Consider the following 19617-nt stretch of genomic DNA (forward strand, 5'->3'; position numbering starts at 1 on the left):
ACTCCATTGAATGTGTTCCAGAAGGCATTACCACCACAAACACAGTCCAGAGGTCCAGTTATGTGACTAGCATAACGAGACCTAGCAGGTGAAATTGCCTGTAGATCAAACCCTTTCTTGTACCAAGAAGTTTGTTTCATGGTTGAAGCTGGGGGGTTTGTGGGGATCGACTTGCCTGTGGAGTCAGCCTCAAGTGGCCAAGAGAGCAAATGTCTTAGGCGCTTCAATATGCAGCCCTGAAGACTGTCACTTGGTTAAAACAGGTTCCACATACACAAACACATTCATTTTCATAGCTAACAGAGGCTGCTGATGAAGCTAAAACAACTGTGAAACATATGTAGAGAAAACCCGAGTTGTCCCTAAACACAACACTGGCACACAGGGAGGGCCTGTGAAAAAGGAGAGGCAAAGTTCAGAGTGGGTCAGCATACAGGAGCTGTATGGTTAAAAAAAAAAAGGGGGGGGGGGATTGTAGAAATTTTATTTGTGATCCAGAGGGCAAGTTTCTTAAGAGGGTTGATCAGGTGACTGGGCACTGGAGGAAACACAGGAGACAGGAGTTACTAAACATTGATGAATAAGCACAGGAACCAACTCAGAAATCTAATTTACTACCACAGTGATGAGGACAGTCTGGTGCAGAGCCCGTCACAGGCAGCTTTAAACAAACAGCCTTCACTGAGCAGATTGCTTGCAGGTGTGTGACAGCAAACCTGCTCTACCCGAGGGCGGAAACCAGGCGGGATCAAACCACCTGCAACCAAACACAGAGAAATACGAAAACAGTCTTCCCCAAACCTGAACCACACACATTCATCACTATGATACATTTGTGGTCAGAAGTACATAAATACACTCATCATGGGAGTGAATGTCATGGTAATTTGGGGCTTTTTCCAGGCTGGAATAATTGTACAACATTCATCTTTGATGACAAACCACTAATCCACACAGGTTCAAAAATATATATACACTCACCTAAATCTTAGCCATGGCCTATTAACTTATCCTAGTGGTTATGCTTGACTACAAGTGTTAGTTTCACTTTGCAACATAAAATATATTTTTTGACAGCACTCATTGGATTGACCAATACTCGGAACAAAGGGAAAGTTCAAGGAACTCAGTGAAAATCTAAGGAGGAGAACTATACATTCCAAGATCATGAGTTCAAATAATTGTACACAAGGAGAGGAAATTTTGGTTAGGATGTTCAGGAGAAATCAAGGAACTACCAAAGCTCAAGCCTGACATTAATTTGAAGGGGCAACTTGCTAAGGTACATAGTAGGAGTGTGAGTTTATATTTGAGCCTGTGTATAGAACAGTTACAAAAAAATCAATAAAACCCCAAATTACCCTGAGATTTACTCACATGATGCACATGTAGTAAACCCCCAAAGGCTCATTCTGAGCCACCAAAGAGCCTGATTGCTAACAGCAGTTACTGATAACTTCCTGTAATTGATACATTTGGGGTCCATATATAAAGTGAAACATGAAAGTAGCTCTTCCACGTATCTTCCCCCCAAATTCAAACCCACCCACTGTCTATCCTGTGTGTGTTTGGATTGAAAATGAAAGCTGGCAGTAAGAGTGTTTGCCAAGGTGTCTCTTTGGTGGATAGATGATTTAGTGGGTGATTCTATGAGGAGATTCCTCTGTGGTCTCAGCTGGGATGGAGTGAAAAAGATAGCGAGGAGAGAGTGGGGCGGGGGCCAGACTGCCCTAGTCATTTGATGGAGAGGTGGAGTAGGACTGGGTAATAAGACTGCACAGGTGTCCGTGGGCACACACACACAGAAGCCTGAGCACATGCACAAAATGGTCCAGCAGATTAAATGCGCTGCAGGTTGTGTGAGACCAGAGAGCCAAGCAGAGAGAATGGGAGAAGGTGTTGTGTAAGCTCCAGGGCAGCAAAGTCTTCCTCTACCACTAAGTCAGCTACTGATCTCATTTCTCCCCAGATGGACTCCTAACACACTCCCATCAGGGGACAAATATATATTCTCTCTGTCTCTTTTGCTCACACATTCCTGCACCAGCGACCTTTTCTCTTTATTTGTCTCCCACTCTCTTGCTATGACTTCATCTGGGGCCCTTGCTCTTTGTGTGTGGGGTTTTTTTTTTTTGTAGTTTTTCTTTTGTTTGTTTTATTCCCTCTCCGTCTTTACGTTCCTCCTCCACACCTACACCTCTCGAACTCTGTATTCTTCTGTATGTCTGTCACATAATTTCATCCTATATCATGCAGTATCTCAAACACCATTGCCCTCTCTCCTCCTCTTTTGATCAATCATTGCATACAGGTGCTGTTAAACTGTGTCCTCTGGTGAACCGGCCACCCCAGAGTGTCCCTTGCGCCTGCCTCCATCCTTGCTCTTTGTCATCGTTCTCATCGCCTCAGCCCTCCAGCTCTTGCCCCAGTTTGTCAGCGAAGCAAAACTGGCTGAGTCTTGGAGCCATCATTCATCTACACCCCCCCCCCCCCCCCAACTCCTGACGCATTGGCGGCTTGGCTGGTCTCAGACAAATAGCATCATGGCAGATAATACAGCCACAGCCAGAAAAAGAGCCAAATAAATGGTCCCTTCTATGCCGACCTAATGGGCCTGCTTTCCACTTGGCCAGAGGACAGTGCTTAGCCTGGGTACTACATGGATACAAACGTCCGCTTGGAAAGAGAAAAACTCACAAGCCTCACAGGCACCTTATGAATAAAGCCTGTCAGCTGTCAACATATCCCTAGACAAATACAGTGCTTATCGGGGGGATGTTTATTGTGCTATTTGCATGGTGATGTATGAATGTGACATGAAGGTGTCTGTTGCAGGAGTACATAACGGGGAGATAATTCAAATCTCAAAGCCCTAATCACATCTAAAGCGCTATCACATATACGCTAATATTCATACGCATGCAGCACTCTATAACCTTTGCAGATCGGCGATAGATGCCAACATATTTCAAATAGTGCGTCTTATTCTGAAGTTCAGGGGGGAAAAAACCCAACAAGATGTCAAAAGAAAATGCATTTTACGTTGTACAGTTTAGCGCAGCTGCGTGTTAAATATTGTCAACGAGAACGAGGTGTAAGGAGACTGCATAATTAAACAAGTCCGGAAAATCCGTTGCATTGTGACATTTCATTTGTGGTTCTCACTGGAGATAGTTATGCCATATGTTATGAATTTGTCTCCTCTGTCAACGCACCAGGTGGTGGGATTATTAAGCAGTTATAATTATTGAGCTATCAGGGTGTATCACAACATGACATCAATATATTATTACTGCTATACTGTTTATCTATCAAAAACATAAAACGAGTTTTTCCTTCTTTCTTTTGTCATTTTGCAAGTCTGCGTTTATGGAGAAAAATGTAGAATATTGTAATTTTAGGCATCGTCATGGAAAAGCAAAAGCTTTCTACAGAAAAGCTAAGTACACCATTGCTGTTTTCATAAGAATTATGAGGGTGTGTAGCAGTGAGATCATGCTAATTAAATGTGTTTGGTTAAAGGATGATCAGGGAGTGTGAGCACCTCTATAAAAGGCAACGTTTTGGAAGTTTGTTCAGTTCTGGAGCATTCAAAAGAACAATCCTCCCAGGAGTTCATGTCCTATTGCCTCAAGGTCAGACTGTGCAATGTTCAGAGAAACTGCAAAAAATGTTAGAGCTTCATTTCAGACTGTTTGAAAAATTATAACTGAACAAACCACAAGACTTCTGGGACAATCGCCTTTGGACATACAAGACCAAAATGGATTTGTTTATGAGCACAAACACCTCAAACCAACTATGAATCGCAGTAGACTACAGGTTGTTTTGCAGGTACAGGACCTTGACACCGTGTAGTCATTGTGTTGAACATTAACTTCTCTGTATATCAAAGTATTCTAGAGTCAAACAGCATCTGTCCAACAGCTAAAACTTGACCTAAACTGGGTCACACAACAGGACGATGATCCCAAGCACGAGAGCAAATCTACAACAGAATGGCTGAAAAAGAAAAGAATTAAGGTGTTGCAATGGCCCAGTCAAAGTCCAGACTTCAACCTGATTGATATGTTGTGGCAGGACCTTAAGAGCGCTCTGCAAATATCTGTAGACCTCAATGAACTGAAACAACGTTGCAAAGACGAGAGGGAAACCCTTCCAAAATGGTGATATTCAGAAACCAGTGATAACAATTACATAACATGCTACATGCTATTGAATCATGCGGCATACTTAGTATTTCATAAGACTTCTTTTTCACACAAGTGTATCAGCTTAGCTTCATTTTAACCCAAATTTGGTTGTAATGTATCCAAGTTTTGCTTGCATGCTAGTAAGAATATCCTACATCTGGCTCTTCTGAACTTGCATTTATAGTCCCTCCAACTATAAATATAGTACGTAATACATGTAGCAAAGATTCATTTTTTCCACTGTTGTTTAAAAAAAGCAAAAGGCAGATTGCTTGACTTTTTTTTCCCTTTAATTGAATATCCCAGTTAATTGTTTATTGTCCTCATCACTTTTTTAAGTCCTTAAGAAAGTTTTTTATGACCTTATTGGAAGGACTAAAAAGGACATTGCAAATCACAGATGGGGAAAATGCAATCATTGCCGGTTTCTCATCTTGCTGTGATTAAGGCTTGATTATGATTTCTTTAGGGTCACGGAAAAAATCTGGCTTGGATTAGAAGAAAAAAAGTTGAGTGGCAGTAAGAAATCAAAAGTGAGAGTGTGCTCTGTGAAAGCCCATATCCACCTCCTTTACCCTGAAGGTGTTTTTTAAAAAAAACAAAGACATTTGCTTCTTGGAAAGGCAGTCGCCAAATAAAAAAATTAAATATGTCTAAATGAGATAAAGCCTAATCTGATCACCTACAATGGAGAAGAAATGGAGTTCAGAGCATCAATAATTTACCATGTTGTCGTTGCACTTGTAAACATTTGAAAGTGTTCGCACCATCATCGTCATCATAATCACTGACGATGACAGACAGGCCGCCACCATTACTGCTGATGCTGACTATTTCCTCTCTTTCCATCTATCACTGATGGGCCTTTTTCCATTCTCCTTGATCATGGCTACTGTTGTCGCCTTCTCTCCTGTAGCGTAATGACTCAGTGTGTGATGCTGGATGGTTGCTGACAGTGTGTCCTATGACTCACATCAGGGTGGTACTGCTGTCCCAGCACATCTCTACACCCCCTCATCCCGCCACCCTATGTGCATCCTCCTATGCCTCCTATACTCTCCCCTTCTGCTTCGGTTTGGGATGCACCTTCCTCACTAGGTAGGGGACATCCACTAATAATAAGTAAACATACGCACACACAGATACCTGTGCAGGCCCGTTGGATAGCTATATAGAGTTTACTGTGTTTTAATCAGTCATCTCCTATTTTCCCTCCCATGTGGAGTGTGATAATAAATAAGTAAATAAATAAAGCTGGAGCAAAAAGGGGAAAGCTGACAGAAGGCAAAGATGCCATTGGAAAAAAGGTGATGAGGCCGTATTAATGCTGGAAATAAGTTTGACTGTGTACTGAATGTGCTGGTGCTACAAAGGTATAAAATGTTGCGACACTTTATTACACACAGCTGCTCAGGTGTAAAACATACTCTTTAAACAAGACAAATTTTAGTTTAGATTCACAAATAGAGGAAAAATATAAATATAGAGTAATATTCTTACTCGTGATTGTCACGCTCAGATTATCGATCTGTAAGAAATGCTAAGCATGTCCCATGCTGCAGTGAGGTCTGCTTCACACAGACACCTTGGCTTGTTTTATGTAAATACCACACTTAAACTCTCCTGCTTTAAAGAGTTTGGGGAGTCATAAACCGTGACAGAACCCCAGGCCTTACCACTCCCTATAAAACACTGACTGTTTATGGATGCCTGTACCTGCAGCTTTCCACCAATAAACGCTTTCCTTTGTCCTTCTGGGAAGTGGACGGAGGAAAGGGAGCGAAAGGGGACTAGATTGTGTGACTTTAACCAGGAAGTGTTCCCTGTCTGTAGTTTTGGTAGATAGTTTGCCATCTGCAATAAAACTCTAAATGAGTGGAGAGGCATGTAAGTTTCTGCAAGTAAATGACATTTGAACCGTGACACTGATAGCATCTGTTTTTTGTTTTGTTCTTTTCTAACCAACTAACGCAGAGCATCTTAAGAGCTACTAAAGATTTCATCCCATTCCAAAATGGCAAGGAAACACTTGATATTGAACATCGATATTTTGAAATATGGAGCTAACCTCCAGGTCTGAAGCGGAGAGTCATAGAAATGCAAGAAATACGCATTTATCTCAGTAACCAGAAGGGGGCGACTCCTGTTTTTGCCAAAAGCCTTTGGCTTGCTTTTTCGGTTGTATAGACGTATATGGGAAAACAGCTTCCTCACACTGAGACCTCAGCGAGCACCTTCTTCATGACTTCATGGACTCACTCCCTAGTGTCGGGTCATTGATTGCTTTTGTGCTTACCGCTCACTCCCGGTCTCAGCTGAGTTGAAGACACAAGTGTAGATGTACACTAGATTTTTGCCATGATTTTAATATTTCAGTTTGGAAACACGAGACTTTGTGGAAAAAACTTTGAAACAAACTCTCAGAAATGTCTTTGTTTTGGGTTTTAACTTCTTCTCTTCCTGGACAACAGGTGTGGCGGTATTGTGTGACTTGCGACACCTGTTGTCCAGGAGAATGCTGCAGTGGCTTACTGCGCTTTAATGGTGAGCATAAATAGAGACCATTGGACCAATGCGGCAGGTATACTGACACCTTTATTCAGGATATGCTCATTGGCTGCTCACTGGACAGCATACGGTTTGCCAAGATGGCAACTCAAAGCTTCATAACAGGACTACATCCAAAAGTACTGCTTATAATATCACACAACAGATATATATGCAGCTCCCATTTATCTGATTAGGAGAAAGCATCCTCATTTTTCACTGGCTGAAAAACTTGATTTTCTGTCTGCATGGAGAAAAAAACAATAATGCACTTTTGTATTTATGTGCGTTGTCCTTTCTTGTAAATGTCATCAGTGAACAGCTTCCCCTCCCCTGCGCTTCTTTCTGCTTAGAATGTAAGTGGACTCAGTGCCGTCCGCTTGGTGCCATTGTCATTGTTGAGCCAAAGTTCTTTTAATCACACCGCTGCCCTCAACCCGCCGTGATTTACTAGCTCTCCCCATCCATGAGGCCTCTGCTCCAGCCAATTGCATTAAAGAGATAAATAACCAGACCAATAAAAGTGTTGTGAGCGGGCCGAATGGGTCCTGGAAAGCTCGCCGTCCATTTGGTGCTGTAAGCAACGGTGTGGGGGGGTGCGGTATCAGAGGAGGGGTGGGGCTTTTAGTGGAAGGTTTTTTAGGGGTGATATTGTGATTGGTGGTGGAGGTGATGTCATGTCATCCATCTCAGGGAGCCACTTCATTAGGCTAATGGAAGGGCTGGACCGCTCACTGTTCGTTCCTGTGCGTGAATGTGTGTGTGTGTGTGTGTGTTTGTCCTTCCACTGATGGCAGCTTCCAAGGCTAAAGTGGTTATGAAGGCTAAAGTGATTTTATTAGCCAGGCACATAGCCCATCACTGTGTATGGGCATAAGTATGTGTGTGTGTGTCCATGTGTGTGTCTGTACAGTCATAAGGCTGTACAGGTGCTATTTTAGGTGTGAGGAGAAAATACAGAAATAAACCCACCTTATTTTTTTAATGTTTCGACTGCAGTCACATTCCTTCAGTGACTTGCAAAAAACGTGAAGTGCAGGGAGAATACTCAGCAAACTTCAGAGTAACATCAATGAAGGACTTTGATTTGTCACTGACTTAAATTTGCACGTCACTTCAAATGTTCCTCTTGTGACGAGCGAAGAGGACAAAGGGAAATGCTCTTGGAATCTGCTGCACCGCCCGACCTCCTCCCTCTGCGTCTCGCTCTTCCTCTCCTCCTCTCTCTTTCCATCGCTTTCTGTTTGTCAGTTTTTCCGCCTGAAACCCACACGGGCTGCCATCTGGACTTCTGCTGCGTTTACAGGACGCAATTCCTCTGATTCGAGTCCGTTTTAGCAATTTTTTTGATTTTTCAAATTCAAATTCAAATTTTATTTGTCACGTACACAGTCATACACAGTACGATATGTAGTGAAATGCTTGGACAACTGCTCGTGACCTAAAGAAAACAAAAAAGGAAAGGCTATGAATAAGATAGGAAATAAATATGAAAAATTAAAAAGGGTAAATTTAACTAAGAAGGAATAAAATATAAATTAAGGTTAAAAATGAAATAACTGTACAACACAAATTAGAATGAAGGGTAAATTTAACTGGGAAGAATAAGATAAAATATATAAATTAAAGTTGAAAATAAAATAACTGTACAACAAAATACACAATATAGAACTATATAAGAATGTATGAAGAAATCTAAATATAAATAAATATATACACAATAACAGCAGCTGTACAAGTATTAACCGGAAATGAAGAATATAGTGACCAGTGTTGTGCAAAAAAACAATGTGTGCAAAAACAATGTCCAGAAAGTCCAGTGTGTGTGTAAGAACCATATGTGTGGGTCAGTACTGTGTGGTGGTGTGATTGAGAGACCGTATCGCCTGCGGGAAGAAGCTCCTCCTCAGTCTCTCTGTGTTGGTCTTCAGGGAGCGGAATCGCTTTCCTGACCTCAGCAGAGAGAACAGTCTGTTGTTGGGATGGCTGAGGTCCTTCACGATCTTCCTGGCCTTGGTCCAGCACCGCCTGCTGTAGATTGAGTGCAGGTCAGGGAGCTCGGAGCGGATGGTGCGCTCAGCTGACCGCACAACCCTCTGTAGAGCTCGTCTGTCCTGCATGGTGCTGTTCCCGAACCAGGTTAAGATGTTTCCCGCCAGGATGCTCTCTATGGTGCACGAGTAAAAGTTCCTGAGCACCTTGGAGGGCAGTTGGAAGTCTCTCAAGCGTCTGAGGTGGTAGAGACGCTGTCGGGCCTTTTTCACCACGGTGTTGATGTGACAGGACCATGACAGGTCCTGCGTGATGTGAACTCCGAGGTATTTGAAGCTGTCCACTCTCTCCACTGGGCACTCGTTGATGACGGGGGTCTGGTAGTTCCTCTCCTGCTTAGTGCTGAAGTCCACTATCAGCTCCTTTGTCTTACTGACGTTTAGAAGGAGGTTGTTCCTCTGGCACCAGTTCTCCAGATTCCTAATCTCCTTCAGGTAGGCCGTCTCGTTGTTATCAGAGATCAGGCCCACCACGACGGTGTCGTCAGCAAACTTGATGATGGTGGTGGAGCTGGTAGTGGCCACACAGTCATATGTGTACAAAGAGTACAGCAGGGGGCTCAGAACACACCCCTGGGGGGCTCCAGTGCTGAGAGTGGTGGAGGCTGAGACATGTCCGCCCATCCTTACTGCCTGTGGTCTGCCAGTTAGGAAGTTGGAGATCCACTGACACATAGATGAGCTGAGTCCCAGATGCTCCAGCTTGGTGGTGAGTGTGGAGGGAATTATGGTGTTAAATGCAGAGCTGTAGTCTATGAAGAGCATTTTAACATAATTCCCCCTTCTAGTGTCCAAGTGAGTGAGTGCCGGGACCCGTCTTTGAATTGTTTTGTAACAACCAGGGGCTTGCTCCATCATCTGAACTGTCCTTTCCCACTGAAATATCTCTCATCTTCTTTTTTCTGTTAAATAGTTAAATAGATGTTTAATGGTTGGCCTTGATGTGGGTCTGGCGAGTCTGTTCTTTTCATGCCTTTAAAGTTGAGATGAATTCAGTTTGTTACAGAACAAATTCAGTTTAAATTGATCAAAAGCAGCAGCACCTTAGAAAACTCTTTCAGCTTCCCTTCCCTTTTGTGTCTGTGTGTGTGTGTGTGGCTCTTATCCTTAGACATAAACCACGAGACATAAACATAGGATTGTATTAATCTGTTTATTCACAGTGTTTATAGACTATAATATGAGGTTAAATGTAATACTTGTGCATCCAGATTTTCACCATGGAGGTGTTAACGGAAAGGAGTAGCCACACTGTTCCCGAGCTGTGCAGTATGTTTTATTCAATAGCTTAGTAGTTCTCAAAGAAAGTAAATCTTTAAAAAAAATGATCGGCTAAAGCATATGCTCTCTGCACCCATTAAGATGTGTAAATGAGAGGAAGGGAAGGCAGGTAGCCCTAGCAAGGCGCTTGTATCCCCCACATATAGACACCTGCTACCAGAGCAAAAGTGCACGAGCCAAGCTGTTTGCTATTAATATTAATTCCTCCAGTATTCTGAAAGTCATCAGCCACCCTGAATAGGAATTAAACTATTCCCTTTTGTTTGTATATTTTTTGCACCATGATTAATTTAACTTCTCTGCATGCTGAGATGTAAGGAATGCGTGGTGTTGTGACCTCCACAGATGTGTAAATGCGCGGGGACATGTTTTTAAATTGTGGGCAAACACTCCACTCCTTAAAAAGGGTGAATCCATCCATATTCTTCTGTATTTTTTTATTTAATTTATTCAATTGTAGTCTGTTTTTAATTGTTATCAGGCAATTAAACTGATATTATTTATCTTTGCTAATTATTAATGATTTCTTTAATGTCAGTTTTTCAGTAGTTTGTGTAATATTAAATATTTATAAATGTATCATAGCTGATTAGAAACAGCTATTTTATTCTGAAAATATTTATTCTTTATTCTGAAAATGATTTCTTACCAGTTTATTATTGCTTCTATTATTTTAGTATTTGAGAATGAAATTATTTTTAAAGAGATTGTTAGTATTATTCATCTATATTTAAAGTCATTATGGGGTGGCTGATAACCATGTAAAATAGCCATAAACTATATATATTCTTTGCATTAAAATTAAAATTTTAAATCAAATAAATACTTTTTTATTTTATTTATTTAGTACGTCATTTTTAAACACTGTTTATATACCTATTGTAAAGATGCTGCAGAGATTTAGATTTGTTTTTTAATTCTGCTAATATGTATCACACAAATTAAAAAATAATAATTTGACATTGCAACCATTGTTGCACTAATCTAATGGCAAAAGCATCATAAAATGTAACATTAATAAAAATTAGCAACATTGTTATTATTTTATTTTCATAATAAAATCATTATTAACTAAACTTTAGATATGAATAATTGATTATTTATTAACAGTAGCCATTATAAAGTCGTTCTTTTATCTATATATAAGCTACGCCAAATTCCTGTGGGCTCAGACTCTATAGTACACATTCAGTTTCTCTGTGTACGTATGTTATGTGCTTACTCCTGTTTAAGTGGCCTTTGCATTTCAAAGCGCAGTGCGTGTTTGGCTTGTGTCCGGGTGTTCGCACTGCACACTGCGGTGGCCTTTAACGCCTGTCCCTGGTGCAGATCGATTTTGTGCCTAGCCAGCAGCCCGCTGCTAACCTTGAGGTAAGTTGGCGTAATGAGATCACATCTGACGGCATTGACTCACACCTGACAGCACTGACACTCAGCTCCCAGCCAGGGAGCGACACAGACGGGCAGAGTGGGAAAGGGTAGGTCCTTTGTGGTCGGCTATACTGTTAAAAGCTTTGTTTTGTTCTATAAAACCTATTGCAGTTTATGAAACCTTTCACTGGAGACGGAAGCTGGGTGAACATGTCCGTGGTCCACAATCATTTACTATAAAATCTCTGTGGAAGATGTTGAAAAGAACGGCAGGTACGTTTGGCATTCTTCTTCCACGAGAAAGCCAAATTTTCAGGATCGACCTCTGTATTATTGAAGCCTGAGCCGCCGCAGCCTCTTAGAGTTCAGTACAGTTGAATTCAGAGTGTAGCTTTGCTGCTGCTCTGTGGGATTTGTCTGTAGGCGGTGCTGGGTTATGTATGACCCACTGTCTAACCAGACTCGTGGTAAAAAGCATATTTTCTGGCCCAGATTAAAACCTCAGCAAGCCAACAGGGATCACTTATGCGCCTAAAACAATGTGAAATTTGATCTAAAAAGAATTAAAACATATACTGCCCATCAGTGTAATGTACCTGCACACATATTATGGGATGGCTCTTTCCTTTAAACCTGTTATAAGCATGCTGGGGCTGATTTCGAGATGCATGTATCAAGCTGGTGGTAATTGAAACAATAATGGACATGATAACAGCTTGGCAAATAGCATTGATCCATCATCTAAGATGAGCCCTCTTTGTGCATTAAAAGCATGACTAAATGGTGCAAACTGATATTGCTCTCGGTCATGGCTAGGTCGTGTGGGCTAATTGAAAAAGAAATGAGTAAAATGAGGGTTTTGTGATGTGTGGAAGTGTGATGAGCCTCTCACCTTGCCTCGCTCGGGCTTTCAATCCCTCGCACAACCTGGGATTAGCCGAAGACACGGCATGATTTTGGCGGAAGCGTGGAATTGGAATTCAGTTTCTGTATATCCACGCACAGATGTAGTCTACTAAGCCAGTGGGACCCAGATCAATAGGAATCTAACAGTTTTAGCACCTGAGCAGCTCAGGAGCATCCTCGGCTGGTTACGTCTTAGTCTCGGCCTTGTCTACACACTCCTCCGGCGTTACTTTCCGGGCTGCAACCTGACCTTGACACGTTTTCTCATCTGCCTGCTTTGCTGCTTTGCTGATGTCCAACTTTCACAGGGTTGAAGTGGTACTCTGCTTCACCTAGCCTATAGATTGAGCACTGCTGGGCTGGGTGAACACATGGAAAATGAGATCGCTGACCTACAGCAAAGGTTAGACTTCAGTAAGCACGAGCACTCAGATGAGGGCCGGTGCAGGAGCCGGGGCTTTAATAAACTACTGCTGACCATAAGCCTATTGTTTTACGTCTCTCCTCTGGATATCTGTGCATGTGTGTGTTTGCGTGTGTGTATGTGTTTAATGTAATGCCACTGGAGCTGCAGCCCTCATTGGGGCTAGCTGTGTTAAGCTGAAATGTTATTATTGATTACACACAGAGATTGTGATGGAAAAGCAACAGCCAGGGAATGAGCCCAGCTCCAGGTGCGTGCATGTTTATGTATATGTATGCGTGCGTGCGTGTGTGTGTGTAGGTGGATGTATATGTGAGCCACAGCTATGCTGTCCATCAGCCTAGCCTAATCCATTGTGGTGGTGGGGGGGGGGGGGACAATGGCACAGTGAGAGGGGAAGAACAGTATTTGAGGGTGAGGTGGTGTTTGTTGTATTTTTGAACATCCTGTGAGCCTTTCTTAGATTTTGCAAGTATATATTTTTAAGAAAGGACCCTTTTCCTACTTGCTCTCTAGCTCTTTCTGTCCTTGTCACATGTAATCACTTAAAAATGCTTATGTCATCTACACGCACATGCAGTAAACTCATAAAACTACATACAGTACTTAGAATTACACATATAAGAGCATATACAAGCCCCTTTTCACTCTGTCTTTCTGCCTTTCCTTCACAGACACCTGTGGTTACACACACACTAGCATACGTTCACTCTCTCTCACACACACACACACATCAAGTCTCACACTCTCCACCACAGTCCCTTTATGTGAGGCCTGCCTGGCACCCAACTGTGAGGCACTTTTAATTAGAGCCCTGCTGTTAAGCACAGACCTCCTCCAATGGTCCCATCCACTTCCCATCACCTCCTTCCTCCAACCCACACACCCTCCATTGCACACAGACCGCCGCTGTGCTCTCTTCACTCCTTGTCCTTTGAGACCTGAAGGCGTTAAACACTGTACCCAGAAGGCGAAGAAAATGCACGACCCCTTTCTCTAGCCCTTTTTAAGCTCAAATTCTGTAAACAGTCACATTAAACTGCGACTATATAACTATGAAAGAACAATTACAAACATTGATGGTTTTTAAAAAAATTGAATTTCATGGAATTTACTCTGTTCTGTTTGGTTTTGTTTCTGAATGAAAACGCTCTTTAGTCTGCCTGAAAAAATGGACTTCGAGTGCTATCGGGTTTGTGAGCAGGAAAGATATGCAACACATGCACTCTTGTAACACAGTCAGCTGTGCAGCAATGCTCAAAATATTCCTGGAACTCAAGCTGCTCCATCACACTCATAACCTGCATTCTTCCATTTCCCTTTTTCAGCAAGGCCAAAGCCCTTCAGAGGAAATTTAAAAAAAAAAAAAGAAGAAGAAGGAAAGAAAAACAAGTCTCTCACATTCATTGAGTCTCTTCAGCATCTGGCTGCTATGATCAAAGGGCTATTGTGTTGGGGGGTCTGTTCTCTAAGCTGCTTTCATTAGGAACCTCCATAACCAGGCGTAAGTTGATTAGAAACAAAGCAGGTGGGATGATGCTACGTTGAGCCAGCACTGGAATTTCGAGCTAAACTTCCCAAAGCCTTTGCATTGTGTGTGTCACTCAGTCCCTGGCAGCAGAGGGGAGAAGGGGATTATAACCTCACAGCATACACATAATGCACACTAACCTCAGTCAGAAATCTTTGGGCTGGGTAAGAGCGCAGCTCTCTTACAGTTTCAGAGGGAAAAATGAAGCAATAAGGAGGTCTGCTTATAACCCATTAGACCCAGTTTGCCAGCAGTAAATATGCCTCGAAAGGCCGCTGTCTGTACATTTGGAGGTAATTCGGAGAAACAGCGAGCGCTGCCTCCATCTGTGACAGCTCGTCTTCAGCTTGATGTGGGAAGACAGGTTGTTTAGGACCGTGGGGATTGAGGGATGAAGAAAGACCAGGGTGTGAGAGGAGGAGGAGGTGGAGGAGGAGGAGGAAGGCTGCAGCTGTTGTTGTGTGTAGTTTAGATTTGGTCTGCTGTGGGTTGGCAGAAATCACAGCAGAGCCAGAGAGGCATCGACAGATATATAGATAGATAGATAATTTCATCTCTTCCTTCCAGCTTCCTCACCTCGCTTTATGTGCTAAAGGCCCCCTTTAAACCCGGGGATTTAGCATAAAAGGCAGAAACAAAGCGGCGTCTCCAAGCCACCTTGCGTTTCCTCCTCCTCCACCTTCTGTGTAGCAAATGTCGCTGCACCGAGAATCCTCCGCTGTCTGCCTCTGTATCGACCTTTCGTCTTCCTCAGAGGAACATAGAGCCGGCTCCTGCTAGGGCCCTTTTCCTTCTGTTCATGGGGTGGGAGTTTTTTTTTATTATGATTGTTTTTAAAGATTTTTTTCCCCTCGCTCTCCCTCTGTCTCGCTCTTTGCCCAGGGTTGCGGATATTGCCAAAAGGAGAGAGGAAAGAAGAAGAAAAAAAAGCAGGGAGGGGAGAGAAGGGGAAAAAAAGCAAGAGTAGAAAGAGAAGTTATTTTGCTGAAGGACATTTGCAGAGGCTGCTTTTAACACCCTCACCCCTCCTCTCCTTCCTCACTCCTTTTCCTCCATCCCTGCTTAAACACACTTCTCCCCTTTCTGCTCTTTAAATATTGAGAATCGCTGAAAATTCTTCTGCTCTCTGCCTTTAGATGCTACTGGCCTCCCAACAGCTCACCAGGCGAGATGTGTTTGGATGGGCTGAAAGGCCCCAGATTGCACAACCTCTCTGCCCCAACTCCAGGCCCCAGGAAACTGGTCGGAGCTCCGCTGGTTCCCAAGCTGCACCTCTTCCCCGACTCCCCCGTTCTCTGTCTGAAGGCCAAGCTCCCCCTCTGGGCTGGCTTTGGCTGCTCATTTCCACAGTAACAGGGGGCAACTCTCCACAGACTTGGCTTTGTAACCTACACCAACATGCTTTTGTGCAAACACACACACACACGCAGCTGAAGCAGACTGCAAGTTTGTAAGAGTCACTGTACTCATTACCTCTCACTGCCCAGCTTACACACATCTCTGATTTTCTTTCACTGGCTGCATTATAGATGCTATTTAAAACTTTGCTAACTAGTAGGGTGCGGACGCCTGTGTTGTGGGCCGCTCCAAAATGAACCACTGCCTGAGTTTTGATGTGAATAAGAGCTTTTCTCGAATGATGCATTCCTCAGCGTATGCGACTATTGTAGTTGTTGTATCTCTAAAAGGAAAACAGTAAATAGCTGCTAAATAAAGCCAAAGCTGTAAAAATCTTAAGTGTATCTGGGCTAACTGTTGGTCAAAGCACAGCTGGAAACCAACCCCCCACATATCAAAAAGCGAGAGCTGCAGACTGAGATCATAGACATGTTACTGCTTAACAGTCCACTTTATGGGACTGGCTGTCTTTGTGTTTTAATGAGGAGGCCATGGACGAGTGGAAAGGAGAGGAGAAAGATGGAGGGGTGGTGAGGGTTGGTGGGGTTGTAAGGGAAGATGAGTGATTAGAAAAGACTGAGAAAGAATAAAGGATGGAGTGTTTGGAAGAGGTTATCGTGAGGTTTAGTGTCCCCTTTCTCTCTCCACGTCTAATTAGGAGTGAAAGAAGGGGTTGCCGGGTCCTCCTTTAAGTGCTGCTTTTAATTTTTCACATCACATCCTGATGATTCTCTTCTCTTCTCTTCTCTTCTCTTCTCAAATCTCTCTAAAGTCAAATGACCGGTTTGTTTTTCCTTTGTTTTATTTTATAGCCTCCAGAAATAAAATCTACACTCTTTCTTCAGGATATGTTAGTTGAGCAGGGCCTTAAATTGGCAACAAACTTGGACGTGTGTGTGTGTGTGTGTGTGTGTGTGTGTGTGTGTGTGTGTGTGTGTGTGTGTGTGTGTGTGTGTGTGTGTGTGTGTGTGTGTGTGTCATTCCTCTGAAAAGTGTTTTGAGCCTCCGGTGCACTGGCATGAGATTGGCAGTTTGCTGTGTGCTGATAAAGTCAACGTGTGTGTGTGTGTGTATGTGTGTGTGTGCACGCATTTAAGTGTGCCTGCTGGTGAAAAGGAAGGAGGAAGGAGGAGTGCAGCCTGGACACCTCAGGAATGTTTTCCTGATAACAAGTTCTTCCTGCGCTGTGTGCTCGGCTGTTGTACTTTTATGTGTTTTGCTGCACTGTGTGTGTGTGTGTGTGTGTGTGTGTGTGTGTGTGTGTGTGTGTGATAGTGGAGGGCAGGTTTCACTGCTTTTCAGTTAGCCACAAGTTTATTTTTAATCACAGTGGAGTATGCAAACATGCAGCCAAAGCGTAGCATTAAAGGAGTCCACTTGGGTCAAAGAGATGTAGATTTTTTTATCGTACAGATGTACGTCCACAGCTGTGGAATTTATTTAAATTCAGTAAACCAAAGACTCCAGGTCAGTTACAATCCCAGTTCAGCTAATGTCATTTTGAGCATTACCTGCAAGCCTCTTTGCAACCCACTGTGTCCGACATCCCAGAATAAAGCCGTGATCCACAACTATAAACTGCAGGGGTCCTAACTGAAATGCAGAGGATCAGCTCCTTTGTGTGTTTTTGAGGATTTTTACTGTCTCAGATTTTACTCCAAATCAAAATCACACAATCACATCAGTGAAAGAAGATAACAGCACAAACACACACACACCGAGCACATTCCTACCTTTGGAGCATGACTCCAGCTCACTGCTCATGCCTCATGTGCACCGGCGCGTGCTCTGTGCAGCAGCAGAGCACACACTACCTCGTGCGTCCTCTCCGCCGCTCTCCCCTCCGCAGGCCGCCTCATTAAACTTTCAGCTGAAAACTCTTTTTGCCGTTCGGTCCCTCGGCATAAGAGGAGTAAATTAAATTCAGTCTGTCCACTGGGTTTGAAGTCAGATGGAAGGATGGCATTTGCCGACTCGGTCTGCAGTCTCAAAGCAATGCGCTGTGGCCACAGGTGGTGCTTTGTGAGCCCTGACATCAGCCTCACAGTCTGAAATGACCCGGGCGCTCCTAGAATATACGCCATCTTTGTTTTGTTTCTCCTCATTCTGTCTGGTTTATGTCTTTGCTCGTCCCCTAGAAAATCTCGGAGATGGCATCGACTACGACCAGTTGGAGAAAGAGGACATTGGCAAACTGATCAACGAGACTCTCCAGATCTTTGAGCGCTACGGAGGACCGGACGCCTATATAAACATCAAATACATGATCCCCACCTATCAGTCCTGCCTGACGAACTAAGGAGAGAGGAAGGGGCTGTCAGCCATGTCCACGTCTTTAAGATTTAATTTACAGCGGCATGTTTAAAGTGCTATCAGTTTGTTGTTCTGTTCCCGTTTCTTTAGTGACTTATTTAGACAGCTGATGGAAAGTCCTCGGTGCATACTGACGTTTGTTTCAAAGCCTCTTTTAAAATGTATGAAAACATTAAAAATTCTGTTGCATCTAAGTAAATCATCCCGCAGAATCTATTTTTTTCGCCTTTCAAACACTTATGTTGCTGTTGAAGCGTTGGCCATCTTGGATTTATGTCGGCTAAAGAAGATGCCAATGTACAGCGACAAGACTTATGCTGGCGTCCACAGCTCCAGCAGCAGCTGTCTCCGAAGCACGTGTGTATTTATGATATTTCGAAATATAAATATAAAGTATTTTATATCTCCAGATCTGAAAGCCGTTATCGCTTCACCACAAAGGTTTCCTTTGAAAAGCTGATAATACTGTTTGAGATATAGAAAAGATTGGTTTCAGTAACGCAGAAACTGCGGAGGGGTTTGGGGTTGTTTTTTTTTTCTTTTTTGTATCGTATTGTACTACTGCACTCATTCTGTCACTAACCCAGCTGGAGACGCAGCCTGTCTGAACGTGCATTTATGTTGGATATTTGAACTCAAATACCCCACAGTGATCTTAGGGAACACTTGGTGTGTATGCGGGCTTATTTGTTGGTGTTTGTGCATGACAACACGCCTGCCTCGTTGTTTATCCGGACCAGCCAGTAACTCAGTAACCAGCTCTCTGTTCTCACACTGAGTGAAGCTCCCCTCTCTCGCTCTCTATCCTCTGCTGTAAACTTCTTCACAGACGCAGCAGAAGTTTTAGCAGCCATATTTCAGCACGCACATGCACATACACTCACTGACACATATACATATACAACACTGCGACCCATGGGGGAAAACACAGCGTAATTGATTTCTGAAACTCGCAAGGACACTTGCGCCATCTCTTATTGTAAGTCATGTCTCCAGCGAAAGCAGCTTTACAGGCCTGCGGAGGAATCTATTCTCAAGCAGAAGACAGGTTCATATTGCTCATATTTCAACCTCAGCACATCCTGAAAGGAACGTTACTGAATAGGTGTTCCACACTGCTGAACTCAAGTCGAGCTGCTCCTGCCTCGTGCTTGATCTGTGAAGTGAAAGACGTAAGGTAGTGCGGAGAGGTCCCATTTCGAGACAAAGCACATATTTCACCTTAATAACTGCAGCTGCATAGCAAAACAAAGATAGCAACGGTATAGCCACTTGACTACTTTTTAAAGGGGTGCGTTGTGGAGGGGGTGGGGGGCATACAATTTCACCCGTGTTCTCACTTAATGAGCATATCGAACTCTGAATAGCCTGCAGTTCTGTCGAACTGTATCAGTGACGCCCCGCTGTCCCGCTTCACCTGTCCAATTTTACTGAGCCACAGGGTAGCAGCTGGCCAGCAAAGAGCTTAGAGATAAAGAGGAGAACTAGAAGAAAAGGACAAAGTGAAACAGAGCGAACAATTTTGTTAAGCTTTTTTTCAAATCTTGGTTTTAGAAATGGGACTTCTCTCCCTTGTTCACCACCGCCCCCTCCCATCTTTGA

At 43.2% G+C, this 19617-nt stretch overlaps 1 protein-coding gene across 5 annotated transcripts in view; it reads left to right on the forward strand.

Annotated features, from left to right (window-relative positions):
- The window catches only part of pacrg (PARK2 co-regulated), a 152925-nt gene extending 134711 nt beyond the window's left edge, over positions 1–18214 (forward strand). For 2 of the 5 annotated variants that reach the window (XM_085440908.1, XM_085440910.1), the window contains one exon: positions 17841–18214. In XM_085440908.1, the coding sequence (XP_085297034.1) occupies positions 17841–18001 (161 nt within the window). In that variant the 3' untranslated portion in view covers positions 18002–18214. Of the gene's footprint in view, positions 1–2311; positions 2521–15440; positions 16214–17840 lie in introns of those variants that run through there. The other 3 variants (XM_085440909.1, XM_085440911.1, XM_085440907.1) reach the window with 3 other exon arrangements.
- The last annotated feature ends 1403 nt before the right edge of the window (positions 18215–19617 follow it).

The sequence above is a fragment of the Copadichromis virginalis genome, linkage group LG19 (assembly GCF_057382275.1).
Source record: "Copadichromis virginalis isolate Kocher_CV1m ecotype Utaka linkage group LG19, C_Virginalis_male_GT1.1, whole genome shotgun sequence".
NCBI lineage: Eukaryota > Metazoa > Chordata > Actinopteri > Cichliformes > Cichlidae > Copadichromis > Copadichromis virginalis.